Source organism: Sycon ciliatum, chromosome 4, assembly GCF_964019385.1.
Source record: "Sycon ciliatum chromosome 4, ocSycCili1.1, whole genome shotgun sequence".
NCBI lineage: Eukaryota > Metazoa > Porifera > Calcarea > Leucosolenida > Sycettidae > Sycon > Sycon ciliatum.
The window spans coordinates 2,816,937-2,842,849 of NC_088646.1; the positions used below are offsets into that span (position 1 = coordinate 2,816,937).

The 25,913-nt window shown below is 49.8% G+C and overlaps 4 protein-coding genes across 4 annotated transcripts; 1 reads left to right on the forward strand and 3 right to left on the reverse strand.

The window, feature by feature from the left end:
* Positions 1-1,735: 1,735 nt before the first annotated feature.
* LOC135813361 (uncharacterized) lies at positions 1,736-3,139 on the forward strand. The gene has a single exon (XM_065326461.1). The coding sequence runs from the start codon at positions 1,736-1,738 to the stop codon at positions 3,137-3,139; it is 1,404 nt and encodes a 467-aa protein (XP_065182533.1).
* A 603-nt stretch (positions 3,140-3,742) lies between these two features.
* LOC135813362 (uncharacterized) lies at positions 3,743-6,655 on the reverse strand. Its single transcript, XM_065326462.1, has one exon. The coding sequence runs from the start codon at positions 6,653-6,655 to the stop codon at positions 3,743-3,745; it is 2,913 nt and encodes a 970-aa protein (XP_065182534.1).
* A 339-nt stretch (positions 6,656-6,994) lies between these two features.
* On the reverse strand, positions 6,995-9,004 carry LOC135813363 (uncharacterized). Its single transcript, XM_065326463.1, has one exon. It carries the CDS (start codon positions 9,002-9,004, stop codon positions 6,995-6,997), a length of 2,010 nt encoding a protein of 669 aa, XP_065182535.1.
* A 6,468-nt stretch (positions 9,005-15,472) lies between these two features.
* On the reverse strand, positions 15,473-19,049 carry LOC135813898 (uncharacterized). Its single transcript, XM_065326921.1, has 2 exons — positions 18,620-19,049; positions 15,473-18,452 (listed from the first exon to the last, which is right to left on the reverse strand). Exon 2 carries the CDS (start codon positions 18,000-18,002, stop codon positions 16,152-16,154), a length of 1,851 nt encoding a protein of 616 aa, XP_065182993.1. The 5' UTR covers positions 18,003-18,452; positions 18,620-19,049; the 3' UTR covers positions 15,473-16,151.
* Positions 19,050-25,913: the final 6,864 nt, after the last annotated feature.

Here is a 25,913-nt window from a genome sequence, read left to right on the forward strand (position 1 = left end):
CATTTCGACGTAGAAAATTCGCTGTTTGAACATCTCAATTTCAAAGGGTAACCACTGATTTCGATGTGAAAAACGTTTCCTGATCGCCATAAAAAAATTCCTGCCGACACACACCATAACAAGCTCCAAGTTCACAAACTAAACAGTGGCCACAAACGGTTGCTCGTCATGAAGGTGGTTCGACACTTTCGACCAAATTCGTTCACTTCCGTATTCAGTTGACAATTATTTTTTGCCGTCATCAAGACTTATTTGGGCCCAAAAGCGCAAAAATCAGTGTAAGTCTCGATTAGTGGCAGAGATATGTTTTTTGCACGCTTGAGGATGGACTGTACAGTCAATTTCAAAAAGATTAAAAATCCTGGCGATCGCCCGGGGAGTTTGCCGTCTTACCGTACGCGCGCTCGAGAGCTGGCTGGAAAAACTCACTGTGAACTCGAAGAAATAATCCGCGCGAAAGCATGAAAAATGACAACTCACTCACGTCGGTACATGAACGTCTGGTTTACAACAAACGAGTTCTTCCTCGTATCGATATGGAGTCAGAGAGGACATGTCGAAAGTGTGGTAAATGTTGACGAGCGGGATGGGTCCCAATTCGTTTCGTGCCCAATTTCTTTGAGCTGCGATGCAATATACGCTCACGATGTGACGAAAACGACATCGACACAGACTCATTCCCAAGGCCATGACTTGGCAAAGCTATCCATGTGACTTCAACGACATTTTGAGAAAAGCAGACGGCTGTGAAAGCTGATAGAAGACGACGTTGACTCCTAAATTCAAATAAATTGGCGATCTTGAAATACTAAAATAATTCTCAAAGAGAAATCGATCGATCGATGTGCCGTTGTATTCAACAACACGTAGCTACAGCGCAATGACTTCCGTGTTCACTCACACCGTTTCAGTGTTGTGGGTGTGTTCACATGGCGTGAACCAGTCAAGTGTCATGTCAGTAAGTTCGGCAGGAAACGCGAGCTCCAACAACAACAAGTCGTTTGGCGCAGCCACCTTCTTTGGCTTGTACTTTTTGTACCAGCGTGATCACCAAAACAAGAAAAAAAGTGTGACTTGAAGATAGTTTGGGATTTGAACTCACAACTTCATGGTCAGTAGACAGCATTCATAACCACAAGGCCAAAAAGGAAAGGATAAATCGTGGGTTTTGATAAAAAATCGATACTGACATCCAGGGCAAATTGTAAACCATGGGAAAAGGCCGGAAACCTGGCCGAAATTCTAACTCCTTAACGGCTGTTCCAATTGTTCCGAAACATTCACAGAACAATTTGCCGTGCCCTAACAAGCCAGTCTATGTACTTTGTTTTCCAAATTTACCTTATCTTCATACTTTTTAAGACCAAAACCTGATTGCTAATCTTTTTGAAATGGACTATAGGCGACCAATGCACCGAGGAACGCCTCAGGGAGTTTGTGCAACACAGAGTAGCTGCGGTTGGGACATCTGCGGATGTGCACGATTGCAGTATGCACGAATCAGCAACGGGCAAAATCTCAGCGAGACTGACAGTTGACGCTGCAACAGTTTCTACAATTACCGCTGCAAACTTCTGGCCCCGGCCACTTTATGCCAGGCAATGGCGTTTCAAAGAAAGCAGTGGAGCACGCCATGATAATTCTAGCCCACCTGCCAAAACTGATGATATCACCAAGTCTGACCCTCCTCCTCAGAACAATGATAGTCTCCCACCTGCCGACCCTCTCCTGAGCAATGACCAGTAAGACGTTGAAATTGCTGGTTACGAATGCCTTTGGTATCCGTTCAAAGTTTGGCGAATTTCAGCACACCCTTCTGGCATCTGATGCAGATATTGCTGTAGTCACAGAAACCAAGCTGACCCTGGATAAGATGACGCAAGCCGAAGTGACTCTTCCTGGGTACTCCCCTCCAGTAAGACGAGACCGAACACCACAGGGTGGAGGCGTGGCTGTGTGGGTGAAATCCCACCTAGCTTTCCAAGAGCTGGAAGCTGTTCCAACCCTTGATCAAGAAGTTGTATGGCTTTCTATCCGCATAAGACCTGGCCGCAAAGTTGTCTTGTGTGCTGCCTACCGCCCAGGGTCTCTTCCTGGCAACGATATCAGTATGGTAGATTACTTGGACCAGACCATTGACGTTGCCCGGGTGGATGCACAGCACCTCATCATCGCTGGCGATTTCAATGCGCACAACACTGCCTGGCTGGGCAGCAGTAGAACAACTCCAGCTGGGGAGAAACTGGAGGACCTCTGCGCACTACATCACCTCCAGCAGCATGTGACGGAGCCTACTCGTGGAAATGCCCTCCTCGACCTCATCATGAGTGACCTGGGCAACCCGACGGTCCGGCTCGGCCCCCCAATCGGTAGATCTGACCACGCCACCATCTTGGCAGAATTCAAGACAGAACTATGTCGAGAGCCCAAGACGGCCAGAACAGTCTGGCAATATGGCCGCGCTGACTGGGACAGACTAAACTACCACCTTAGGAGTGTGGACTGGGATGCCCTCATGTCTGAGGATGCAAACAGCAGCTGCACCAATATTACCTCTGCCATCCTAGATGGAATGAACCAGTTTATCCCATCCCAACTTCTCTGTACTCGGCCCTCTGATCCCGCTTGGTGGACGCCAGCTTGCAGCAAGGCCGTGAAGGCGAAACAGAGTGCCTGGAAGTCCCTCAAGAGACGACCAGATTCGCCCCAATGTCAAGCTAACTATACTCTCGCTGTCCACCGGTCTTCTGATTGCCTACGTGATGCCCAGAATCACCATCTAGCAATAGTCCGTGCACGACTCCAGACCGGCAGCCTTCGAGACAAACAGTGGTGGTCAACCATCAAGCAGTCCATTGGAACCTCCCGAAATAGCTCCATCCCGATTCTTGTCGACCCTGCTGGCAAAGAACATGCCACGAACATTGAGAAAGCAAACTGCCTCGGTCACTACTTCGCGGAGAAATGTAGCCTTGGTGCCAATGACCTGCCAGACACACCTCTGCCCCCTATTCGCCTACGCACAGGCAATAGGCTGAAGACCGTACACTTCCGCCCTGCCACAGTCCAGCGAGCTCTCAAGAACCTGGACGCTTCTAAAGCTACTGGCCCTGACGGCATTCCGGCGCAAGTGTTGTGACTAGAGTCTAGACTCTCTTAGTTCCACAACATAACTAACTTCATAAGGACTGGGATTAATTCTCATTCAGTACTACATGACTTACTCTAATCTCTAATCATCAAGAAGCTGGGTAAAACCATAAAGCCATCAAAACAAACAAAAGGGCTAATGCTACGTGGACGATAACGTCACACAAACATACACGTGATATTATGTACAACTTCGTGATGTAATCACGACATTCCCACACACAGGTGGAGCGATCAATCACAAAAGACCTGGTGACCAAAGGGAGAAAGATTATAATAGCGCATAAGAACCGCGTATTTAGGTGATTATTATTATTTGGGTATTGTTAATGTTAACTAGGGCAGTCCCCACAGACGCATGTCTCCTGACAGGCTACGCTAATGATGTGACATATCTTGTGAACCAAATTGCGAAGGTACTGAAGAGCAAGGACACATAAGTCATGGAGCCCATACTACACCCTAGTGCCAAAGTAGTGAGTGGGAGAGCAAGTTGGCAGAGGAAAAGAAAACTCGAATAAAAAGGGGGGTGAACATAATTATACAGCTTGAGTGGATGATAGCTGATTGAGACAGACACCAGCATGGTGAACTAAACCAAGTCTGCCTCGTGCAAATCCAGGACACGTCCTAAGCCTTCGATAGCAGCTCGTCTTACCGGTCGAGAAGCTGTTGCAGGGACGTGTGCGTCGTTGGTTACAGCGGGAGGCTGTGGTTCATTCGACGAGTGGTCAGCAGGTCGAGCAGACTCACACTCCAACGGATATAGGTGCTGTAGTGAGCGCCGTAGGAGCTTGTTATTGGGCGTCCTCACAGTGGCGGAACGCGTTTCTCCATCACGACTAGCGTGAAGTTCGCTGATGATACCCAGTTTCCACATACCTCTGGGCGCGTCATCCTTGATGAGGCACACATGTCCAATCCTTGGCTTCACGGTAGAATGAGCAACCTGTTTCAACTGCGATTGTTGCCGTTCTCGTAGACTGGTTAGGTATTCAGATCTCCAACAGTTACAAAACTCATTCAATCGCTTCTGACCTTTCTTCCACGTAGAAAGTAGCAGTTCCGCTGACGACATTGTTGGGGCGAAATCAGGGTCCTCTTCTACATGCCCTTGGGGTAGACTGATTTCGGCTGATAATGATAAGAAGTGGGCAGGTGTCAAGACCGTATAGATCTCATCGCTTACGTACACCAGCGGTCGTGAATTTACTACTGCTTCAACTTCGACGAGAATGGTTGACAGCTCCGTTGTTCCGAGAACTAGTCTGCCAATAGACTTACGGAGGGCTTTCTTCACGATTCCAATCAACCGTTCATAGAACCCGCCCATCCATGGGGAGAGTTGCACAATGCAAATCCATTCGATTCCATGGGAAGCAGCATAATTAAGAGTGTGGTCATCCTTCACAATGGCTTCCCAAGCAAGCTGTAGAGTCGATTTCGAAAGCAGGAATTGCTGAGCGTTGTCAGAGAAGATCTTGCGCGGTACTCCTCTTCTTGCCACAAATCTGCGCAATGCCATCAGGAACTGTTCTGTGGTCATATCAGCAACAAGCTCGAGGTGGATGGCACGTGTGACCATGCACGTAAATAGGCACACCCATACCTTGTGGATGAGTCCATGTTCTCTGACTGTCATTGGGCCAAAGTAGTCGACGCCAACGTGTGTGAACGGTTTAGACTCAGCTACGCGCTCTGGAGGGTAGGGTGCCATTTTCGGTAGCGAGTACGGCCGACCATTGAACCTCTTGCATACACCACATTTCTTGAGTACAGTCTTGACGGTTTGTCGTCCTCTGGGGACCCAATAGTCATACCTGACTCGCGATAGGGTATGGTTAGTTCCACTGTGCAGCACCATGCGGTGACAGTCATTGATGATAGCTGTGGTTACTGGATGTGAACGAGGTAGAAGGATGGGATACTTCGCTGAGTATGGTAGGGATGAATTCTCCAATCGACCCTTGCAGCGGATGAGGTTATGTTCATCTAGAAAGAGCGCAAGGTTTTGGACCAGCTTGTTCTTGGCGTTGCTTTTGATAGCCTCAATCTCCGGTGTATAGTGTGTTGCTTGAACATGTTGAATCCACAGATGTTTGGCGTTGTCGATTTCAGCAGCAGACAAATGAGTGCCGCATGTGGTCTGTTGACGGCATCTCTTGACAAACTTGATACCGTATGCTGTTACACGGGCTAGCTTCTCAAACGAAGTATACTTGCTCTCATCTATACTCAGCGGTGATGGCTTGCTGCTGGTCTCGGTTTCCGCAGGACCCTCCGCCGCGAATAGTACTGTGGAAGGAGCATCGATGACGTCTTTGGGCCAGTGTACAGGAGGATCTCGAAGCCATTCTGGACCACACCACCAAGCTGTACTGTCTGTCAGTGTGGCTAGCGATGCTCCACGGGATGGTAGGTCGGCTGGGTTGTCGGCTGTACGGATATAGTTGAAGCACACACTCTGGTCTGCACGGATTTCCTTCAACCGATTGGCGATGAAGACAGGGTACGATTTCTCAGTATTCTTAATCCAGCCAAGCACGCACTGTGAGTCAGACCACAGGTGGGTAGCTGAGATGTGAACTGCGCCCAGAAGCTCTTTCTTCAGAAATTTGATGATCCTGGCGCCGATGAGTGCTGCTAGGAGCTCTAGACGTGGTATACTTGTTGCTTTGATGGGCGAGACTCGTGTTCGGCTGTAGATCAGGTCAACTGACGAATAGGCACCGTCAACTTGTCTCACACACAGGTACGCGGCTGCACCGTAACCATCTTGAGACGCATCACAGAAGACGTGGAGTTCATAGGTGACCTTGTCGACGTGGATTTTTGGTCCAATGAAGCGAGGAATGGCAACGTCACTTGCGCAGGACAGATCGGACAGGATATCCTTCCATTCATGAACGAGAGCGTCAGGCAGCGGAGAGTCCCAGTCTACATGTAGCTTCCATATACTCTGTACTAGGATCTTCGCACGCATGATGACCGGGGAGAACAGGCCCATCGGATCATAGAATTGGGCTATGCTGCGGAGGACATCTCTTTTGGTAATGACGGAGTACTGGTTTGTGGCTGACTTTGCCGTCGACAGAGTATCGCGATTGGTATCCCATGACATACCCAGTACCTTCATTACATCACAGCTAGACTTGTCTTCAGGAGCTAGAGCATCTCTGAAGTCAGGATCGTTGGTACCCCATTCACGCAAGTTCATGGTGGCACTGGCAAAGGCGTCCTTTGCCTCTCTGTAGTATGCAGTAGCATCCTGGACGCTGCTCTGCCCGGTGACAACGTTGTCAACATAGATACTGCGACGTACATCATCGCATGTCCCTGTCTGTTGCTGTTGGAGATGGTGGTCAACTGTGGCGGCGAGAAGAAACGGGCTAGCGACAATGCCAAATGGAACTCGGCAAAAGCGGTAGATCACTAGGTTGGCTGTGGTGACGGGTTTTGTAGGATCGCGAAGCCATAGGAACCGTGTTACATTGCGATCTGTCATAGATAGACCTAGCTGAAGGAAGGCCTTCTCAACATCGCTGACAATGCCAATGGGGTGTAGCCGAAATCTCACCAGGATGCCACACAGATCCGGCAGAAGTATCGGACCTCGGTGCAGGCAGTCGTTCAGGCTGTTGTGTTCTGCGCGAGTTCTGGCGGAAGCATCATATACCACACGGACCTTTGTTGTGGTACTGCTGGGGCGAACAACACAGTGGTGGGGGATGTAGTGAATCGGCCCATCCTGGTGATCAAGGTTCACTTCCTCGATAATGCCATTGGCTAACTGCTCTGTGATGGTACAATGATACTTCTCTAGCACTTGTGGTGTCTGCTGGAGTCATTTGACTAAGGATTTGAGACGGCCGAAGGCGAGCTGGTAGTTCTCTGGTAGATTAGGTTGTGGAGTATGGCTATCTTTCCATGGCCAAGATACCATATATCGGCCGTTGATCAGTTGCAAGGAGCTGCGAAAGTGTTCCAGGGCAATGTCGTCCGCTGTCTGCGGATCACTGATGTCATCGGTGATACCAATATCTTCAAGTCGCCAGAAACGTTGGAGATCAAATACTGGGTCTGGCAAGGTGGTAGCATCTGTGAGCATTATGTGGCCCGCAGTGTCATCTGTCTCTGTGTCAGTAGGGCCTGCTGGGACAAATCCCAATTTGGAGTTCAGCAAGACCAGGCCATTGTTGAGTTGGATGTGACCGTTACCCATGATGGAGAAGTAGAAATCCGTGCCGATAAGGAGGTCAATTTCTACCTCCTCACGCTTGGTGACAATGGTGTCAGCTAGTTGGATGTTCTTGACTTCAGGGTACTGGTCGATGTCGATTGGGGATTTGACAACAGGACAACAAATCCACGGCATAACATTGGCGGTTACGGGCAAGGCTGATCCATCTCGACATAGGAGGGAAAACTCCACTCTCGGCAGGGTGACCGTTCGCCGGGACGCAGATCCAAAACTAGCGATGGACAACACGTCTTCACCGACAACAGCTGCGTTGACAGAGGCAGCTAACGATTCATGAATAAATGTGCGAGTTGAGCCGGTGTCAAACAACAGTCGGCAGTCTGAGATGTTGCCTTGCCCGGCGACAGTTGCGATGGCGGTTGGGAGATTCACACCTTTGGACTGGACGTGCACCGTAGCGGTAGTATGTTTCTGTGGCCCTTGCTGCTGCTGAGTAGGATAGAAGGTACTTGCGGCAGCTGACACTGGTGATGAGCCAAATTTCTGAGGGCACAGGGCACGGTGATGGGTCAACAGATTGCAGTGATAGCAGGGTCTTCTAGCAGTACAGTCCTTTGCCCAATGTCCCTTCCGTAAGCATACAAAGCAGTGGTCTTGTAGCTGCTGCTGTCTGGTAGAAACCGTGTTGAACGTTGGGCAGGTGTCCGAGAAGTGTTGCAACTTGCAGAAGAAGCATCTCGGAGTGGCGCGCCGCACAGAGCTAACTAACGTGGCTGCCGTGGCCGGAGGTTGGGAGTAGGCAGCATGAGGCTGTGCGGAAACAGGCGGTGGTCGTGGCAGAGTGCTCTCTGGTTTGCTGGCTGTGTCTCCTGCCAGTCGCTCGGCCGATTCACGGACCTCCAGGTAGATTCCCAGCTGTTTCCGCAGCTCATCAACAGTCCAACTCTGATTGTGGGGTTTCTGTGTCTCAAGTTGTACGATGACGCACTTTGGTAACTTGGAAGTGATGACAGGAATCAGCAGTTCCTGTTGCACACTTTGACCTTCCGCTTGCAAACAGCGCAAATTAGCCTCCACCTCGTTGTAAAATCTCCGCAACATGTGAGGTTTATTTGATGGCGCTGGCATTTCAGTAATTGCGCGGTATCGGGCTGCGATGATGGCATCCTTCTTGCCAAAGCGATCCTTCAATAATCCTAACGCCACGGGGTAATTTGAATCGGTGGTGGGAATACCGGCAATAACATCCAGGGCCATGCCTGTCAAATGACTTCTCAAATACGACAGTTTCTGTACGGCAGACAGGCTTTGATTTGTACCGATCGCAGATTGAAACATGTCAATGAACTCAGTGAAATGAAGTATGTCACCATCAAACTTCCTGATTGTGAGCACGGGCAATTTTACAGATCCATGAGCACTCTGTGCAGGCTGTGCCGAGTTGGCCGCCAGCTGGCCAACCGTGCTGGTGTGCTTCCCAATGGCTGACAGCAACTGCTGTGTTTGTTGCTGAGTTGCGGTGTGCATTGTCAGCAGCTGCTGGACGTCAATTCCAGGTGCTTGACTGCTGGTACTGGTGTTGGCTGTGGCCCTTTTGGCTTGAGCACTCAGCAGGGACAGATTTTTGAAGTACGACGGTAACGTACTGGCCATACTTTCATACTCTTCTTCATCTTCTTTCTTTTTCTTTTTTTGAGTTGCTCCACTAGCCACGAAATCGTATAACGCAGCGCCGTACTTATCTAGGTCAGCATCCAACTTCGTGAGGGCATCTCTATGCTGTTCACAAAACTGGGTCCGAATCCCGACCCACTGGTCTGCGTCGTCAGATGGACAACTTTCTGAAACTAAACGTTGGCACTTCGTATCGTCATCGTGGACAGTAGAATACAATGCACTGATTTTATTTGCTAAAACTCGGAGACTCCCTGGATACTCGGACATGGTTTCGGCACCAATTTATGTTGTGACTAGAGTCTAGACTCTCTTAGTTCCACAACATAACTAACTTCATAAGGACTGGGATTAATTCTCATTCAGTACTACATGACTTACTCTAATCTCTAATCATCAAGAAGCTGGGTAAAACCATAAAGCCATCAAAACAAACAAAAGGGCTAATGCTACGTGGACGATAACGTCACACAAACATACACGTGATATTATGTACAACTTCGTGATGTAATCACGACAGCAAGTGCTCAGGAAGTCAGCGCAGTCACTCGCCAGCCCTCTGGCAAAGCTATTCACCCAGTGCTTCCGGGACGGGGTGCAACCTGCATCCTGGAAGATCGCGAACGTTGTCCCTATTTTCAAGAAAGGTTCCAAGTCTACCCCGAAGAACTACCGTCCGATTTCCCTCCTCTCTATACTCTCTAAGGTGATGGAGGCCATCATCAATCGCAGCATCACTAACTTCCTGGAAAGCCTCATCAGGTTCTCTCCGGACGGCAATTCGGGTTCCGACGCGGCCTGGGCACGACTGATCTTCTCCTCTCACTTCAGCATGAGTGGAGTCGGACGTCCAATGCTGGGGGTGTGACCCTCGCGAGTCCTTGCTGTCGACGTGGCCGGCGCATTTGACAAAGTGTCGCACCGCGGTGTAGTTCACAAGGCCAGATGTCTTGGGCTAACTGGCCACCTGCTCTCATGGTTGAAAAACTACCTAGAGAGCCGCCAGATCCGGGCCGTGGTTGGTGGACAAACATCAGCCACACACGCCATCCGAGCAGGTGTGCCTCAAGGAAGCATCCTGGGGCCCACTCTCTTCTTGATCTACATTCATGACGCTGAGGACCACCTTCCCCAATCGACCAGCCTTGCCACGTACGCAGACGACACAACGCTCTACAAGTGTATTCGGTATCTCGGCAACCTCGCAGCTGACTGTGATGATCTCCAGACCGCCGTCAATGCCCTTGCTGCCTGGGGTGCGACCTGGCGAGTGACATTCGAGCCCGCCAAGTCGTACCTACTCCACGTCAGCCACCACCGTCGGCCCTGAGACTGCCCTCCGGTCACATTCCAAGGTGAAATGGTTCCTGAAACCCAGTGCCTGAAGCTACTTGGGATAGCCTTCGACAGTCAACTGACATTCTGCCAGCAGATTCGACAGTCAGCCCTGCGCGCCACACAGCGACTGGGCTTCCTGAAGAAAGCCTCAGCAGTGCTTGACCCTGGCTGCCGACTCACGGTCTACAACGGCTTTGTTCGCCCAGTCTTAGAGCATGGCATGCTAGTCTGGATGGGTGCTTCTCAGACGGTGCTGGCCCAACTCGATGCTGTACAGCGGAGAGCCCTGCATCTGATCGGTGAAGGCGCATATCTGCCAAGCCTCGAACTCCGGCGCAAAGTGGCTGCTCTCTGCTATCTCTACAAAATCCACTACCTGACAGGCCCACAGATGCTAACCCGAATGCTGCCCCCCTCCCAAGCAGTACCAGACCACGACCAACATCCTGCCAACACCAGGCAGCAGGCGCGGGTGGCGGCCGGCCACCGCTACCAGCTGCAGTCTGATATCCCAGCCAATTCTCGCAACAACGTCCGCCGGTCGTTCCCTGAAGGAGTGCTGGACACCTGGAACCAGCTGCCTCGCCAACACCTCCTGGATCAGCCCGACCAGAAGAGGTTGCAGTCCTTCAAGTGCAGCGTCCACCGATTCCTGCGCTCGAGCCACTGGGACTGGGCGACCGACCGGCTGTAGGGACTCTGCGTGGTGGTTTTCTGGACGTTACTGTGAGAGAGTGAGTCTGTGCACAAATATTATGTATTATTACGCGTCTGCGTGAGTGTGCACGTGTGTGTCTGTGTGTGCGTGCGTGTGTGTGTGTATGTGTGTGGTGTGTGTGTGTGTGGTGTGTGCATGTGTGTGTGTGTGTGTGTGTGTGTGTGTGTGTGTGTGTGTGTGTGTGTGTGTGTGTGTGTGTGTGTGGTGTGTGTGGTGTGTGCGTGCATGCGAGCATGTGTGTGTGTGTGTGTGTGTGTGTGTGTGTGTGTGTGTGTGTGTGTGTGTGTGTGTGTGTGTGTGTGTGTGTGTGTGTGTGTGTGTGTGGGTGAGTGCACATGGTTGGTATGTGGCGTTTATGTGAGCGTATGATAATAATCTCTTCAATAATATTAATATCTTTATTTAGATTACCCAACGCCGGCGAACGCCTATCAGCTTGATCTCCTATTTGAACATGCGCATATGTGTGTGTATGATGTGCCCTAGCTCACTTAGAATTATTATTATGTTATACACGTAGATCATGTCCATGATGCCTTTCCTCTGCGCAGGTCGACCGCACTATTGTTTTTAAGATTCACATAATTATTACTTCTGCATAATGCATTACATACTATGATCATGCTGGCTCCATCCCTTATCTCCTAAGCTACCACCCCCCGCCCCCCCCCCCCCCCCCCCCCGGTGCGTCTGCCCAGTGTTGACTCCGAGACCCACGGTCGGACGAGCTGCCCAGGCCTCACCACCACTGCCGTTTCCGTGCTGCCTTCTCGATACATACGTATGTACACTGTATATCATGTGCACATTCACATGTCTGAAGGTTTGTGGTTTTTCAATTAAAAAAGAAAAAAAAAAAATGATCCCGCACACCCTTGTACAATTAGATGTCTGATGATTGGTTCAGCCATGAAACTCTGAGTCACAACGGTTTTTCATTGTGTGCCTTTGTGAATACAATTAGAATACAATTAGACTTATCAGAGTAAAATTTTAAAAAAGAGGAACATTAATTAAAGTTTACAAGTAAGTTATCCGTTTTGTCCAACACTAACGATTTTAGGCAGGATAGTGGTTAGTCCAACTGTGCAACAATTAGCACAACACTGACTGATGTGATACTGGCATGCAACGAACCTGATGCTTAGCTGCATCACGTTTGGAATGCGCAAAACCAACAGCCTTCCAACTTGGAAGGCTGTTGTAACGTCCAAGTAACGTTCCTGCAGCTTCATTCATAGGAAAAAGGGTTTCAGAGCAGACTCGCTCTCTTCCCATTCACTCTACCTGATGAGGGCAATTTTGCCGAAACGTTGTAAAAATTGATGGAGAAATGAGTTCGAGTTTGCAGAGTGAATGGGAAGAGAGCGAGTCTGCTCTGAAACCTTTTTTAACTAGCATATTTGAAACTCGGGTATTGAGCCAATAATAAAAGTAGAAAGGAAAAGGACATATGGAAACGAACTATATGGAAACTCTCCACCACTGTAACTAGATACTATATACAGTCAGAAAGTGCAACAACTAGGCACAAAAATGACAGAGTACTGGGACATTCGACGTCCTGACACCTAGCTTCAACACATCTCCGTAGCGCTAACCGACAGTCTTCCAACTTGGAAGGTTCAAGGTTATGGAAAGACCAAAGAGGGGAAGGCAAGCGCAACGAAAATGAGCACAAGCTACAGTCCCAACGGAACAAAGAATGTCGATTGTTACTGGACGGTGACGAGACCAGTAGGCGATTTGACAAAGCGGTCTAACTACAATTCTAGTTGTTGCACTTTCTGACTGTATAGTATCTAGTTACAGTGGTGGAGAGTTATTAACCCTTTACCGGTCTACCATAAGCGTACCGATACTATAGTATCGGTACGTTTGGCCCTCATTTTTTTGGGGTCTTGTTGCTAGGAGACAGCTAAAATGGCGCTCTACGCGTAGCTGAGGTCCAAGGCTTTCTGACGATGTGCAAAACAACCATGCTTACCATACAAATTTTTGCCGTATCGATCGACTGAAGTTTGTTGAAATTGGAAAAGACGACCATCCGCCATGCGCGCATTTCAAGAATGCGAGTGCATCTCTTGGGGCCGTGTTTGACAAGCGCTCTGAGAGCAGTAACATCACTAGTCCAGGCTGGATGTCCCGGGAGGTTTTGCAGTGTAGTGTGTTGAGAAAAAGAGCTCCGTTGAGTCCTGCTAGTTCAAAAATATATCGTCCACGAATGAAGAAACAAAATTCTCCAAACAGAGAGGAAGCCTTCTTGCTGCCGACACGGCGACAGCGACTGTCACAAGGACTCGTCAGGTGCGATCAGCTGATTCGCCTGGCCGTGAGAATCACGGCATGCGTAAGCTCGCGCCTGAGTACTCATCTGAGCGAGAGTGAATCTGACGCGAGCAGCGCTGAGATGAACAAAACGAAACTGCGATATCGTGCAATGGGAATTGCTGCTGCTGGCGTATCGCCGATGGCGAGGTGTTGGTGTTCAATGGCGGTATTGTAGAGAGCCTACATTTCTTGTAAAGACGTAGCCCTTACCTGATTGTTTATCGTACGACTTCAGCTCCATCACGAACTTGGTATGCCCTTCGTGCTGTGATATTCGTGTATTTCATTCGCAATTGTATTTTCTCTCAACTTGAAGGGCTACCATGGGCCCTATCCTTGCCTGGACCTAGTCATATTTGAATTTTCTGGACGCGTTCAGGCACACAGATTTTGAAAATATATGGTTTACCCATACCTACATCACATGGTTCTTGAGTTATTGCTGGTTGTGTGTACATGTGTTTGCGTGACCACCCCTCACATACATTGAGTTAGACCGGCAAAGGGTTAAAGGGGAAGTATACCCTAAAATCAAATTTTCACCAGTTGTAGTCTTCTGGGTGCTGAGTCGAATGGTCTTGGTCCGAGGAAGCTGCGACGCTCCCTTCCTACTTGAATCCCAATCGAACTCGCGCACTTCCACCGAAACTGGGTGACTGCGCCCTACTAGATGGGGATTTGTATGCAAAATGTCACTAAAAGCGCCATTTCGTTCTTATAAAAGCACGGATGACCGCGATTGGCCCATATGTTGTAGTCTTTTGGACGCTGAGTCGACTGGTTTTGGTCCGAAAAGGCTGCGATGCAGCGTTCCTCCTTTATTCCCAATCGAACATGGTTGAACAAGCGGTCACGTGCTCCTGGGTGCCCAAATCACCTGGTCACCGCGCCAGCACGGGCCCAGCAGGCGACAACTTTCACACCAAGGTTCAACTCGAGTTCAACTCGAGTGACAGGACTGCACCCAAAAAAGGTCAAACAGGCTAGTAAGTTGTACCCTGCAGGCACGGTGACCAGGTGACTGGTGTACGCAGGAGCACGTGACCGCTTGTTCAACCATGTTCGATTGGGAATAAAAGAGGAACGCTGCATCGCAGCCTTTTCGGACCAAAACCAGTCGACTCAGCGTCCAAAAGACTACAACATATGGGCCAATCGCGGTCATCCGTGCTTTTATAAGAACGAAATGGCGCTTTTAGTGACATTTTGCATACAAATCCCCATCTAGTAGGGCGCAGTCACCCAGTTTCGGTGGAAGTGCGCGAGTTCGATTGGGATTCAAGTAGGAAGGGAGCGTCTCAGCTTCCTCGGACCAAGACCATTCGACTCAGCACCCCGAAGACTACAACTGGTGAAAATTTGATTTTAGGGTATACTTCCCCTTTAACTCGTTTCCATTATTTTTTATGTCCTTTTCCTAACTGCAAAATATGGGATTTTCGTGAGAATTCACAATGCCCTCGCGACCAGTACCACCGCGCCTTCGCCTGCTGAGTAATAATAATTCTGTGCTTTTTAGAAGTTGCGACTTCCGCGGTAATGCGCCAACGAGGAACACACGCTTCTTGCAGAACTTGACACTTGAGTGACTTGACTCGTGTGCTCCGGATGGCAGTCGTGAGTCAGTCAAGTGTCAAGTAACTTAGTTCGGCAAGAAGCGTGTGCTCCTCGTTGGAGCAACCAACTTTCTGTGCTTCTTGTAATTTTTATGCTGCAAAATACACGTATGCTGTTATCAATCTGCAACATTGGTAATCTATGCCACTATTTCCATTTTTCCAAAGCAGAATTCAAGCACTATGAGTGCTATTTTGGAGCAGAATGCGAGCATATTGAAAAGCAGAATCCATCAAGTTCTCGAGCATTATACGCCCCCTCCCCCTACACACGGGGGCCTACGCCCCCCCCCCCCTAGACACGGGGCCTACACCCCCCCCCCCACACACACACGCACAAACGTGCGCTCGCCACACACACAGACATACACACACCTACACACACACACCTACACACACACAAACACACACACACACACACACACACAAAAGCACCAGAAAGGGTACCATGTATCACACTGCAATGTATCATGTCACACAATCATAATAAGTATATGCTGCATCGTGTATACCAGAAAGAATACGAGTACCACTATAGTTCAACATATGTTCGTGTACTTTCAACACTTATCTTGGAAAAGAACGCATGATGAATAAAAAGCTACCAATGATCAAAAATGTATCACGCATCACTCGGCTCTGCTTGCACATGAAGAAATAGATTGATTTCTGACTCAACAAAGCGAGATTATAAGGAAGTGTCACCAGTTGCACATAGCACGGGAAAGGAGGAAGACTACGACCGATATCTTCAAGAAGATGAAGAAAAAGAGTTCAAGATAGAGGTTGCGCTAATGACAGGCACGAATACATGTGGGTTCATCTCTTCACCACGATAGTCTAGACATGTCAAGACACAGGTAACTTACTTCTCTCTGGCCATGCTGTTGCTGCTGGCATGCCACCACACATACATGCATAACACAAGCTGTCCACCGACTGTCCATGGTCCTGGCCTTGATCCAGCCGTAACTGCAATGCATATCTTGGTATTGAATAAATCCGAAAGGAACATGCAGGTCTCCGATGGCGGCATGACTTACTGAGGCACACTGCACACACGCGGACAATGATTGTTTAGCGCACCTGTATACACATGGCGAATTGTGAGACATGGAGGCGGTTATGGCGCGCTCTCCTCACCTGTGTAGTTGCACCAGGTGTTCACACCGGGGATCGTCCCACTGGTACGGAACTCCTCGATGAAGCGCTGGCCATTCGGGCCAAGATAAAACAGCACCGAGCTTGGTGTGGTTGCTGCAGGTGCACCAGTGCTGCTATCCTTGTTGCTTCTGTTGCTGTGCCTGACTGGAGCAATGCACTTGTGCAGGAAGCAATGCGGATACTGCATCAACTTCTGAAACCAATCCCTGTTGAACTCAGTGTTGGTCAGAAGGACGGCCTCATCAAATTCTCCGCTGTCAAACTTCTCCACAGCCATGTTGATCCATCTGGTGACTGAGATAGCGGTGCCTTCAGACGTCTTTGCACCAGTGAAGTTTCCCCAAATCCGTCCATGCCAAACATCATTTAGCTGTGCAGTTGGCAGTCTGCTTGTCCCGCCGCGAAGTGCCGCCTGTGTCTCCTCCTTGCTGCTCGCCTCGATAGGAGTAATGCTGAGCGTGAAACACCCACCGGCTACCACCCGCTGTGCCATTGAGATCAGGAGTGGGATTCGAATCACATGGTTGGTGGCCAATGGAATTAGCGCTGGCGGCTCATCCATATCATCCGACTCCACACTGACGCGGCTTCCAGCTGTGCGCTCGCGCTGCCCGCGGCGTGCCGGGGCGGGCCGCAGAGTTGGATAATCACGCTGCTGCGGCTGCTGGTGGTCACCACTGCGGTAACTACTTCTGGTGGCGTGCTGCCAGCGGCTGGACGTTGAGACATGCACTGGTCTAGCTGGTTCATGGTGAGCTACCTGTGTGTGAGGGTTCAAAGGAAAAGCATCTGTAATTCTACCATTGGCTTGTCCACTGGGGCTGTAGAGGGCTGGAGAGACCACACTCATATCTTCCAATCTTGACGACACGGACGACATTTTTGCCCTTGGTTCATTGGAACTATGGCCGGCCCAGCTGCTTGCAGACGAGGTGTCCGTCGAGTATGATGGCATGGCGACGCTGCTGACCGGAGTTAGTGAGCAGCTGCTTGCTGAACTGGATGAGGAGCGGTGGCCGCCGCGACGTCCATTGCTTATTGGCGATCTGCCTGGTAGAAGACCGTTCATTCGCTGAGCGTGCTCCCCAAGCTTCTCTCGTTCCATGATTTCTTTACCTTTGGACAGGACCTCCTTGGCTGTGCGTGGCTTTTGATGACTGTCCGGTGGCAGTTCATGCAAAATCGTGCGCCAGAGTCGGGTCACCTCAATTCCACCATCCTTCAGCTTTGTCTTGTTGAACACACGGAAGTGCGAAAGAGTTGAAGGTACGGGCAGCTCTGCGTCTTGTGTCTGCAACAACTGCACAATTCTGTAGGCGCGGATATATTCATAAGCCGTGCTACGTGTCAAACCAAAGCTGGTATGGGCCCACTTGATGAAGTTGGCTGTTTTCAGCAAGCGTTCAGTGTGCAGAACTCGATACAAGGCCTGACCAATAGTGTAGTAAGAGCCGCGTACATTTTGGCGTATCTGACTCTGCCAGAAATCGAGCCGCTGCGCTTTCGGTCCGGAAACTTCCATGGTACCTTCCTCGCCGTCCTCGACAATCTCTTCTTCGTTTTGCTCGTCTTCGACTGCGTAGTCCTCATTGTCATTAGGGTGGTGGTGAAGGTGAATATGGCGTTGATGGACCTGGTGATAGTCGCCAGTGTCGACTTGACCTGAGTAGTCTCCACCACCGTCATCCAAGTTCACATGTATCACCGGGGTGGGACTGCCTTGGTCGGACTCCGTCGGTTCATCGCTGATCGAGCGCCGTTGCTCGTACAGAGTATCGTCTGTCGAAAGGGACACGGTCCGCCCGTCCATGTTTACGTCGTATACACTGGTGACGTGTGCAGCAGCAGACACAGTAGTACTCCGGTGAGGAGACAACAACAACAGGAGACTTCTAACTCCAAAGCCGGCCGACTTGTTTCGGAAAAGACGAGTCCGAGGTTGAGTTTGCAGCGCACTCACTGAGCACAGGTTACAGAAGAATGCTTGAAGGCTGCACGCTAATGCACAGTCTATACAGTTCTTGCCTTGGAGGGCGCAAGCTCTTCGCTTCGCTCCGTAATCCGCTGTCCAGTAGCTGGTCCGTCAATGCGTACTGCAGCGCGCTAAGGCTAGACTTATCTGCCCACTGCCACTGGCTGTATCCAGCACGAGCTTGGGACTGCGAACTATTACTTGGCTCCGAAATCCGTGCAAAAGGAAGGCAAGAATATCCGATGCGCTCAGCTGGCAGGCCTTTCGATATCCTCGCTTCCACTCCGACTGCAGTGAAACAGAACCACACCATACACGTCGTCACTGGTCTGTTAGTTCAAGTAACATAGTTAGTTAGGGTGCGATCTCACACGTTCACTGGGTTGAACCAGGTCTGGAAATGACCACACAACTATTACTAGTATTATTTCCCCGGCCCGCACAACCGTACTTACTCAAGACGAAGACAGTAGTTGGTCACTGCAGTGCTGGGCTAGGGGGCAGGGAGCTGTAGTTGCCAGTACTACCACACTGTTGTAGTAGTACTAGTACACTCGCAGGTCGTGTCACAGCTCGCCTTCTCGACTTCGGCTTCAGTGGCAGCAGTTACGAGAGCACAGTGTCAGTAGTTCAAACAGCGCGCAACCACAGAGAGTGGTGAACAAGAGGATACGAAAGAGTAAGAAACTAATACTTAGCAGTCCTCAACGCTAAGACTAGTAAGAGCTATTTCTCTCCGTGATGTGGAAAACTAGCACCCGGCTAAAGAACGTTCGTCTCTACAACAACCCGATAGTAGTCTGAACACCCTGCTTCTACGGGACAACAATAATATGCAGCCGATCAGCACGCGCTAGTTCATGTGCAGTTCTGGCCTCGGTGATTTTCTCCGAGCTGCTTTTACTGTGTGCAGAACTAGTTGGATTGTTGGATTAGTTCAAGCTGCCTGGCTTGTTCGAGGGCCGATCATCCGTTGCTAAGTCTTGATCCGCATACCGGTCATGGCCGCTGCGCTGGCCCGGTCTCTTGCACAGGTCTTCGAGATTCCCCGATCTCCGATCAACCCACGTACGTAGATCTACTCTGGTGATGTTCGACAAGGATTGCCACCCGACTGACAGTTGTTCACCGAGCTATAGGAGTTAGGAATCACATCGCGTCACCAGCGGAGGCGGGCATGCCATAACCTGGCCATGATTTTTGCTTAACTTAAAAAATGACCAGCGCCAGGTGCTATTAATAATAGTATTAATATAAGCGAAGACTACGGTAGTCATTGGATAGTAGTAATGCAGTACATTGCGACCATGTAACAGTCGCAGTCTGAACAGTGATCTGTCTGACCCATGACCCATGTTCGTTCCGCGATACCGCGATAGTGCAATATCTAGTTACGTGTGTGTTTCTAGCCACTTCCCCACTCACACGTCGCAACAGAGAAAGAATCGATCACTCGACTGCTCGTGGAGGGCGGGTTGCCCAGCGCCTCCGCACTGCATTGCTGTTCGTATGTCCCGAACTTCAACGCTGAAATACTGAGTTTGTGGACCAGTGCCAGTGGTAGGTGTGCACACTGAATTAATTGGGCGACACCGCCCGTTTGGTTCTGCGAATTCGAATAAAAATGTGCCTACCTACACATGGACATGACAAAGGCTATCTCTTTGTCAAGTTTGTGGTAATGGTTCTCACTGATGCGTACCTAGCTTGTAGTACCTGGGTCCATGCCATTGACAACCGCGACAAACTGTGCCCAAACCTACAAAGTCAAAGTCAAAGACAAAGGCTACAGTCATTGTACACGCTACAGATGACTGTACATGTATTACAGTCATGCACGTGCCACTGCTGCAAAAACATACGTGCTAGAATTGCTAACATCACGCTTTAACGCGTTAACGCTAAGACAAGCTTGCAAGCGCAGCGGGCTCGACGACAGCACGCTGATCTGATGGCGTGGTTTCCGCCACTGACTTGGGCAAGAAAACGAGAAGATAATGCAAACGCCATGACATAATCATTGCATTGTCATCGCAAAGTCCTGTGTACGTAGACCTACGTGTGCACACGCGCGTACGCACGCACTGACTCTACACTACAGTCATGACTTTCCGTGTCCTTGGCCTGGGAAACTGCCAACTGGTCTGTATTGCCTAGTATTGGGAAGCTCTTTTCCACGTATCGTCGTGATCGCGCGTCACCATACATCTCTCCGCGACGTGGTGCTGCTGCCAGTGCTGGTCCGCTGGTAGATCTACAGTACCATGGTGGTACGGAGGAATTTATTACGGTACATTTCAACCTGGTACATGGTGCGCCCTAGCCCTAGGCTATGGAGTATGGTATGGCTAGAACCAGGCCAGACTGATCGGGACGAAGCCAAAGGACGGGCCTGCATATGCATGAGTCCAGTGTAAAATAGTCCATGATGTATATTGACTTTTTGCCCTCTTGCAAAGATGACAGACTGTCGGTGGTGCTTTCGAGTGGGCAGGGCGCTGGACAGGGGTGCTGGAAATCACTGGTGACACGAACACGTGACTTTTTCCTGCAGAGCCTGTGCAATTCCAGCGCTCAAAAGTTGGAAAAAAAGTTTATCAATCACTTGTGTTAGTTTCATCATGAGTCCATGCTCAATATTCTTCGCTGTCGCCAAAACTAATAATCTCTCCGCGACGTGGTGCTGCTGGTCCGCTGGTAGCTCTACAGCATCATTCATGGTGGTACGGAAGAATTACGGTACATTTCAACCTGGTGCGCCCTAGCCCTAGGCTATGGAGTATGGTATGGCTAGAACCAGGCCAGACTGATCGGGACGAAGCCAAAGGACGGGCCTGCATATGCATGAGTCCAGTGTAAAATAGTACATGATGTACATTGACTTTTTGCCCTCTTGCAAAGATGACAGACTGTCAGTGGTGCTTTCGAGTGGGCAGGGCGCTGGACAGGGTTGCTGAAATCACTGGTGACACGAACACGTGACTTTTTCCTGCAGAGCCTGTGCAATTCCAGCGCTCAAGAAGTTGGAAAAAAGTTTATCAATCACTTGTGTTAGTTCCATCATGAGTCCACGCTCAATATTCTTCGCTGTCGCCAAAACTAATATTCTTCGGGCGATACTGTCCATGGTACTCGTTACGTGTATATGTACGTATGGCCATGAAGGTTAGATGACGTTTTGCATTATTCTTTACGTTCAACAGGCTGCGTTTAGGTCTACCCAAAGGTTTAAAAAAAATTTCACGCTGCGAGCCTGCGACTGGACCCACAGTTCTCCCATCCAACATTGTTTTCCTTGCCCAGCGCAACACATGCCGACGTTTCTGAAGATAAGACATCACCTGTGCACGCCTAGTGTGTGCGTGTGTGCGTGCGTGTGTGTGTGTGTGTGTGTGTGTGCGTGTGTGTATGTGTGTGTGTAACAAAGAGTATGTACTCTTGGTGTAGCTCATACAAGTACTCAGAAGTTAGTTGGATCACTGCAGGTCTTCAAGTAGTTTGAGTCCTGGACCATGTGGAGTGTTGTTCACGCATCCGAATCGTGCAGACAGTTTTTCCCCGCTGTCATGTTAGCTAGTAGAGCCGCATAATTTTAAATCTGTTTGCACGCGAGTCGAACACGTCAGTGAAGGCCAGATAGTGGCACGCACAATACGGGATACATACGCCACAGACTATGCCAGTGCAGTTAGCTACTGCACTGCAGTCAGCATAGTCAGTGGAGACTGCACATGCCGTGAAACCGTCGAAAGTGAAAGCCGCAATTGATTCCTCTTCGCATGGCAGCTGCAGGCGATTGCTACTGATTGGCGTAGCATGCAGCATGTCGGCACATAGGCATTGCTAATGCTAGATGGAATCCAGGTCTCACGACCGTACAGGGAAATCATCATGGGGCGACCTCAACACAGCCATCACAAAAATGGTGACTGAATTACCACTGACTACATTGTAAGGCACTGTACTGTGTATTATGTAGACTGTAGTGTACGTGATAGCCAGGCAAGGGTCCAGTGTAGGCTAGTAGTAATAGTATAGTGAAGGCTACATGCAGCACGCGGCGTTTCCTTCAAGCGTCGTTGCACGGGACACAATATCGTCCCCAGTCTCTGTCCGGCGGAACGACTACATACCGCGCTGGTCTATATTTTGCCATGGCTCGTTTCCTGCTCTGAAGACATCCACACCGTCGGGGTACTAGTAGTACAGTAGTAGTAGTAGTAGTAGTAGTAGTACTAGTAGTAGTAGTAGTACTAGTAGTAGTATGCTAGTACAGACTCAGTGAATAGCATGCATGGAGTACGGATACCCCGAACAGTTCGTGTGCAGATAAGCAGTAGCAGCAGAAGCCGCAGATCAGACAGCACTTACTGTGACTTAGCTACCCACAGTGACTGTGCATGGTGTGCACATGTGACAGTTACTACTATTAAACTAGCCCTGGCTTCCTACAACTGGGACTAGACGGCAATGATGCGATCGAGAGCATCACGCATCATTGGTCCCCAATCCTGTACCAGCTCTGGCTTGCAGCGAGACGAAGTCAACGACGACGGCAAACTAGGACTGGATGCATTAGGCAGGACCGAATGATTAGCAACACGCTAGGCCATATGTAGGCACTGCACTTGAATGCGGATATCTGTGTGCATGAAACCGCGTATCTCACTGCTCGTACCGGTGCATGCAGAATGCCAGATCGCACCAAGGTTAAAATCCTGGTTCTCCCGTCAACTAATTACGACGCTCACAATAGTCCACTCCTGTCAGCTTGGTCAATGCCATGCCAATAGTATCATGCTTTGCATGCCCCCCCCCCCCCCACCAACACACACACACACACACACACACACCATTTGACCATTAATTTGACGTCCATCACCGGAGGCGATGATAGCGATGCTACAGCAGAAGACATAGCAGCTTGTGCTGCTATGACACACACACACACACACACACACACACACACACACACACACACACACACACACACACAAACACACACACACACACACAAACACACACACACACACACACACACACATTGTGGTCCACTCAGTACGTGATAGCATACGCGAAATTCTGTGCCATTCTGAAGGCGTGGACCGACTCGACTCGACTCGTGTATGTCGCCAACGCCCTCGCGGTTGTGGTCCTGTGCTGATGGTGTGATGGCGCGCAGGTGATATGCCCACTCCGTCCAGCCACCGCCACTAGCACTTCAGCGACAAGTCCTGCCATCACCACCATGACCACGTACGTACCACTCGCGCTGCTGCGATAAGTCCTGCTACCCCAACAAACTAGTTAGCTACGCAGGAGAGAGCGAGGAACGTGCTAAAAACGTCCAGTAATGTCCGTTCGCCGAATGCTCGGTGACAGTACTTCCGACTGTTATCCCGGTGGCTAACGACCTAGCTGAGTAGCTCAGAACACTGTGTGCGTACGGTCGGGAATCCGCCTTTCGCGCCCTCTTGAGGCTTATCCAATCTTCACGGGGCGCTGGACGCTCTCTAGGCATGGAAGCGGCGATGGCGGTTCGTTTTTTCACGTACTAAGACAAAGTGGTCGTGCAGCCTGATACACAAGCACTTCATCACCGGGGTCTGAGCGCCTGGAGTTAGGACGGCAGGACACACAGTCGCTGCTAGATCTTCCGAGTTCATGAACTGATTGTGTGCGCGTTGACTGAACAAGTGTGGGTCTGCTTGCCTATACATCATGATACACCTAGTCTGCACACACAATAGTATCCACCAGGTACTTAGTCACTACTCCCTACTAATATCCACAACTCTGATAGACCGTAGTCTATCTACGAAAAACCTCAGAACAGAAGTAGTCACTACTGACAGTAGTGTGGAGCTGCGCCGTCCCGGCTGAGGTCGGGACTCGGGACTCCCAAGGTAGGTATGCATGACTTTGCAATCGCAGTGGTCATGTTCTTCAGCTCTGTAGTGTAGTTGAGCGTAATACGTGGAAATCTACACGTAGCTTTGGGTAGTTCATACACCGTACACGTGATCAGCTGGTCGTCCTCCTAGTATCTAGTAATACTACCACAGCGTGGCCGTGAGTAAGGAAAATGCATTGCTGCACTTTTTAGTTACTTGCCTGTCTTGGTACTTTAGAGGGCGGGATTCTGGATCAACAAACTGCATCCACGATTATGATTCATCTGCCTGTGTGTCCCGACTCCCGTTCCCCAAGGTTGCAGCATGCAGCATACACGTTGCCTCCCACACGACCACAGCCTACTACATGACGTACACTAGGATGGGTTTGTGCTGGCTCTGCTCAACCATGGGGTCTTTGCCCGGGCGCCCGTCGTTCGGACCCTGCTGGATACCAACCAAGCAACTAAGCAACGAACACTGCCGGGCTGCTCTTATTCGCAGTGAAGGGACCAGAGTCATACGACACATGTCCCATCAATCCAAGCAAGAGTACGGGGTTATGTACTCTTGATCCAAGCCATTCAGCATACCATTACTAGTATGCGAAGCTGAGGACTCGGGAACCTGCTGCTTTACTTCAATGCAAACAATTATGTGGATAGCCGTAGAGGATGAGCAGCCGAAGCTGAAAGGAGGCAGTGAAGCCGGCTTTAAAATCCCCCATGCTAGCCTAGAGGCGAGGTGATATTTCCACCAGCTTGCTTCATGCTGTGAAGTAGTACATGTCGAGTACTAGTTCTATATATTGCCGGATTGATGTTATCCTTTGCTTGGGTTCTTGCAAGTACATGTACTTCATACTAAACGGGGTTTTTTCAAACAATACGACGTGGAAAGAAGGAAGAACACCAAAGATACAAGGGATGAAACTCGGCGATGAAATCAAAATGAAAATTTGAAATAGTCTAACTCGGATGGTGAGCCAATTAAATAAAATTATGATGAAAAAGGAGAAGGACAAAATGTTACGAGTTATGACCAACTGTCCACCAACGTAACCAGATCTTATACAGTCAGCGAGTGCGACAAATGGCACAAAACTGACAAGGAGTACTGAGACAATCGGCGCCCTGACACCTAGCTCCAACACTTCTCCAAGGCGCAAACCAACAACCTTCCAACTTGGAAGGCTCAGGTTCGGAAAGGTCCAAGAGGGGAAGGAAAGCGCAACGAAGAAGAGCATGAGTTACGCCCCATGCCCATGGCAACAAAGAATGCCGAAAGTTACTGGATGATGACGAAATTAGTAAGACTACTAGTATTGGACATACCATAACTAGTCCATCATTTTACATGATAGTGGAGTTCAGTAGGATGTTGACCTTTCGGTTTGTCACAATTCGTCTTCGCTTTAATAGCTTCCCCTTTCTATGTTTATTACATAAACTTTTACATAAACTTGAGCCTCCCAAGTTGGGTGGTCTGTTGCTCTTCGTTGCGCTTTCCTTCCCCTCAGAATCCCCTGAGGGCGCTAGGGCCTGTCAGTAGTGCACTGCCACTGCCACTGGTCTACAGTAGACATGGTAGATGCACACGTACACGCGATGGCCGGCCCGGATGGGTAACGTTGGTACACCTGCAGTCTGCACCTGGTAGATCTACACGGGCGTGGACATGTCGACACTCACTGATCTCAGTCTCATGCACTGAGTCAGTGCAGCGTGAATCAGTCACTTTACTGTCAGTGTCACCATGGTCACCATGGTCACCGACGGGATTTAGTTTTTTTAGCTTTACTTGGGATCGGGTCCATCCTAGCATCCAGCATCTGGAGCTAGAGCTGTAAAACTAC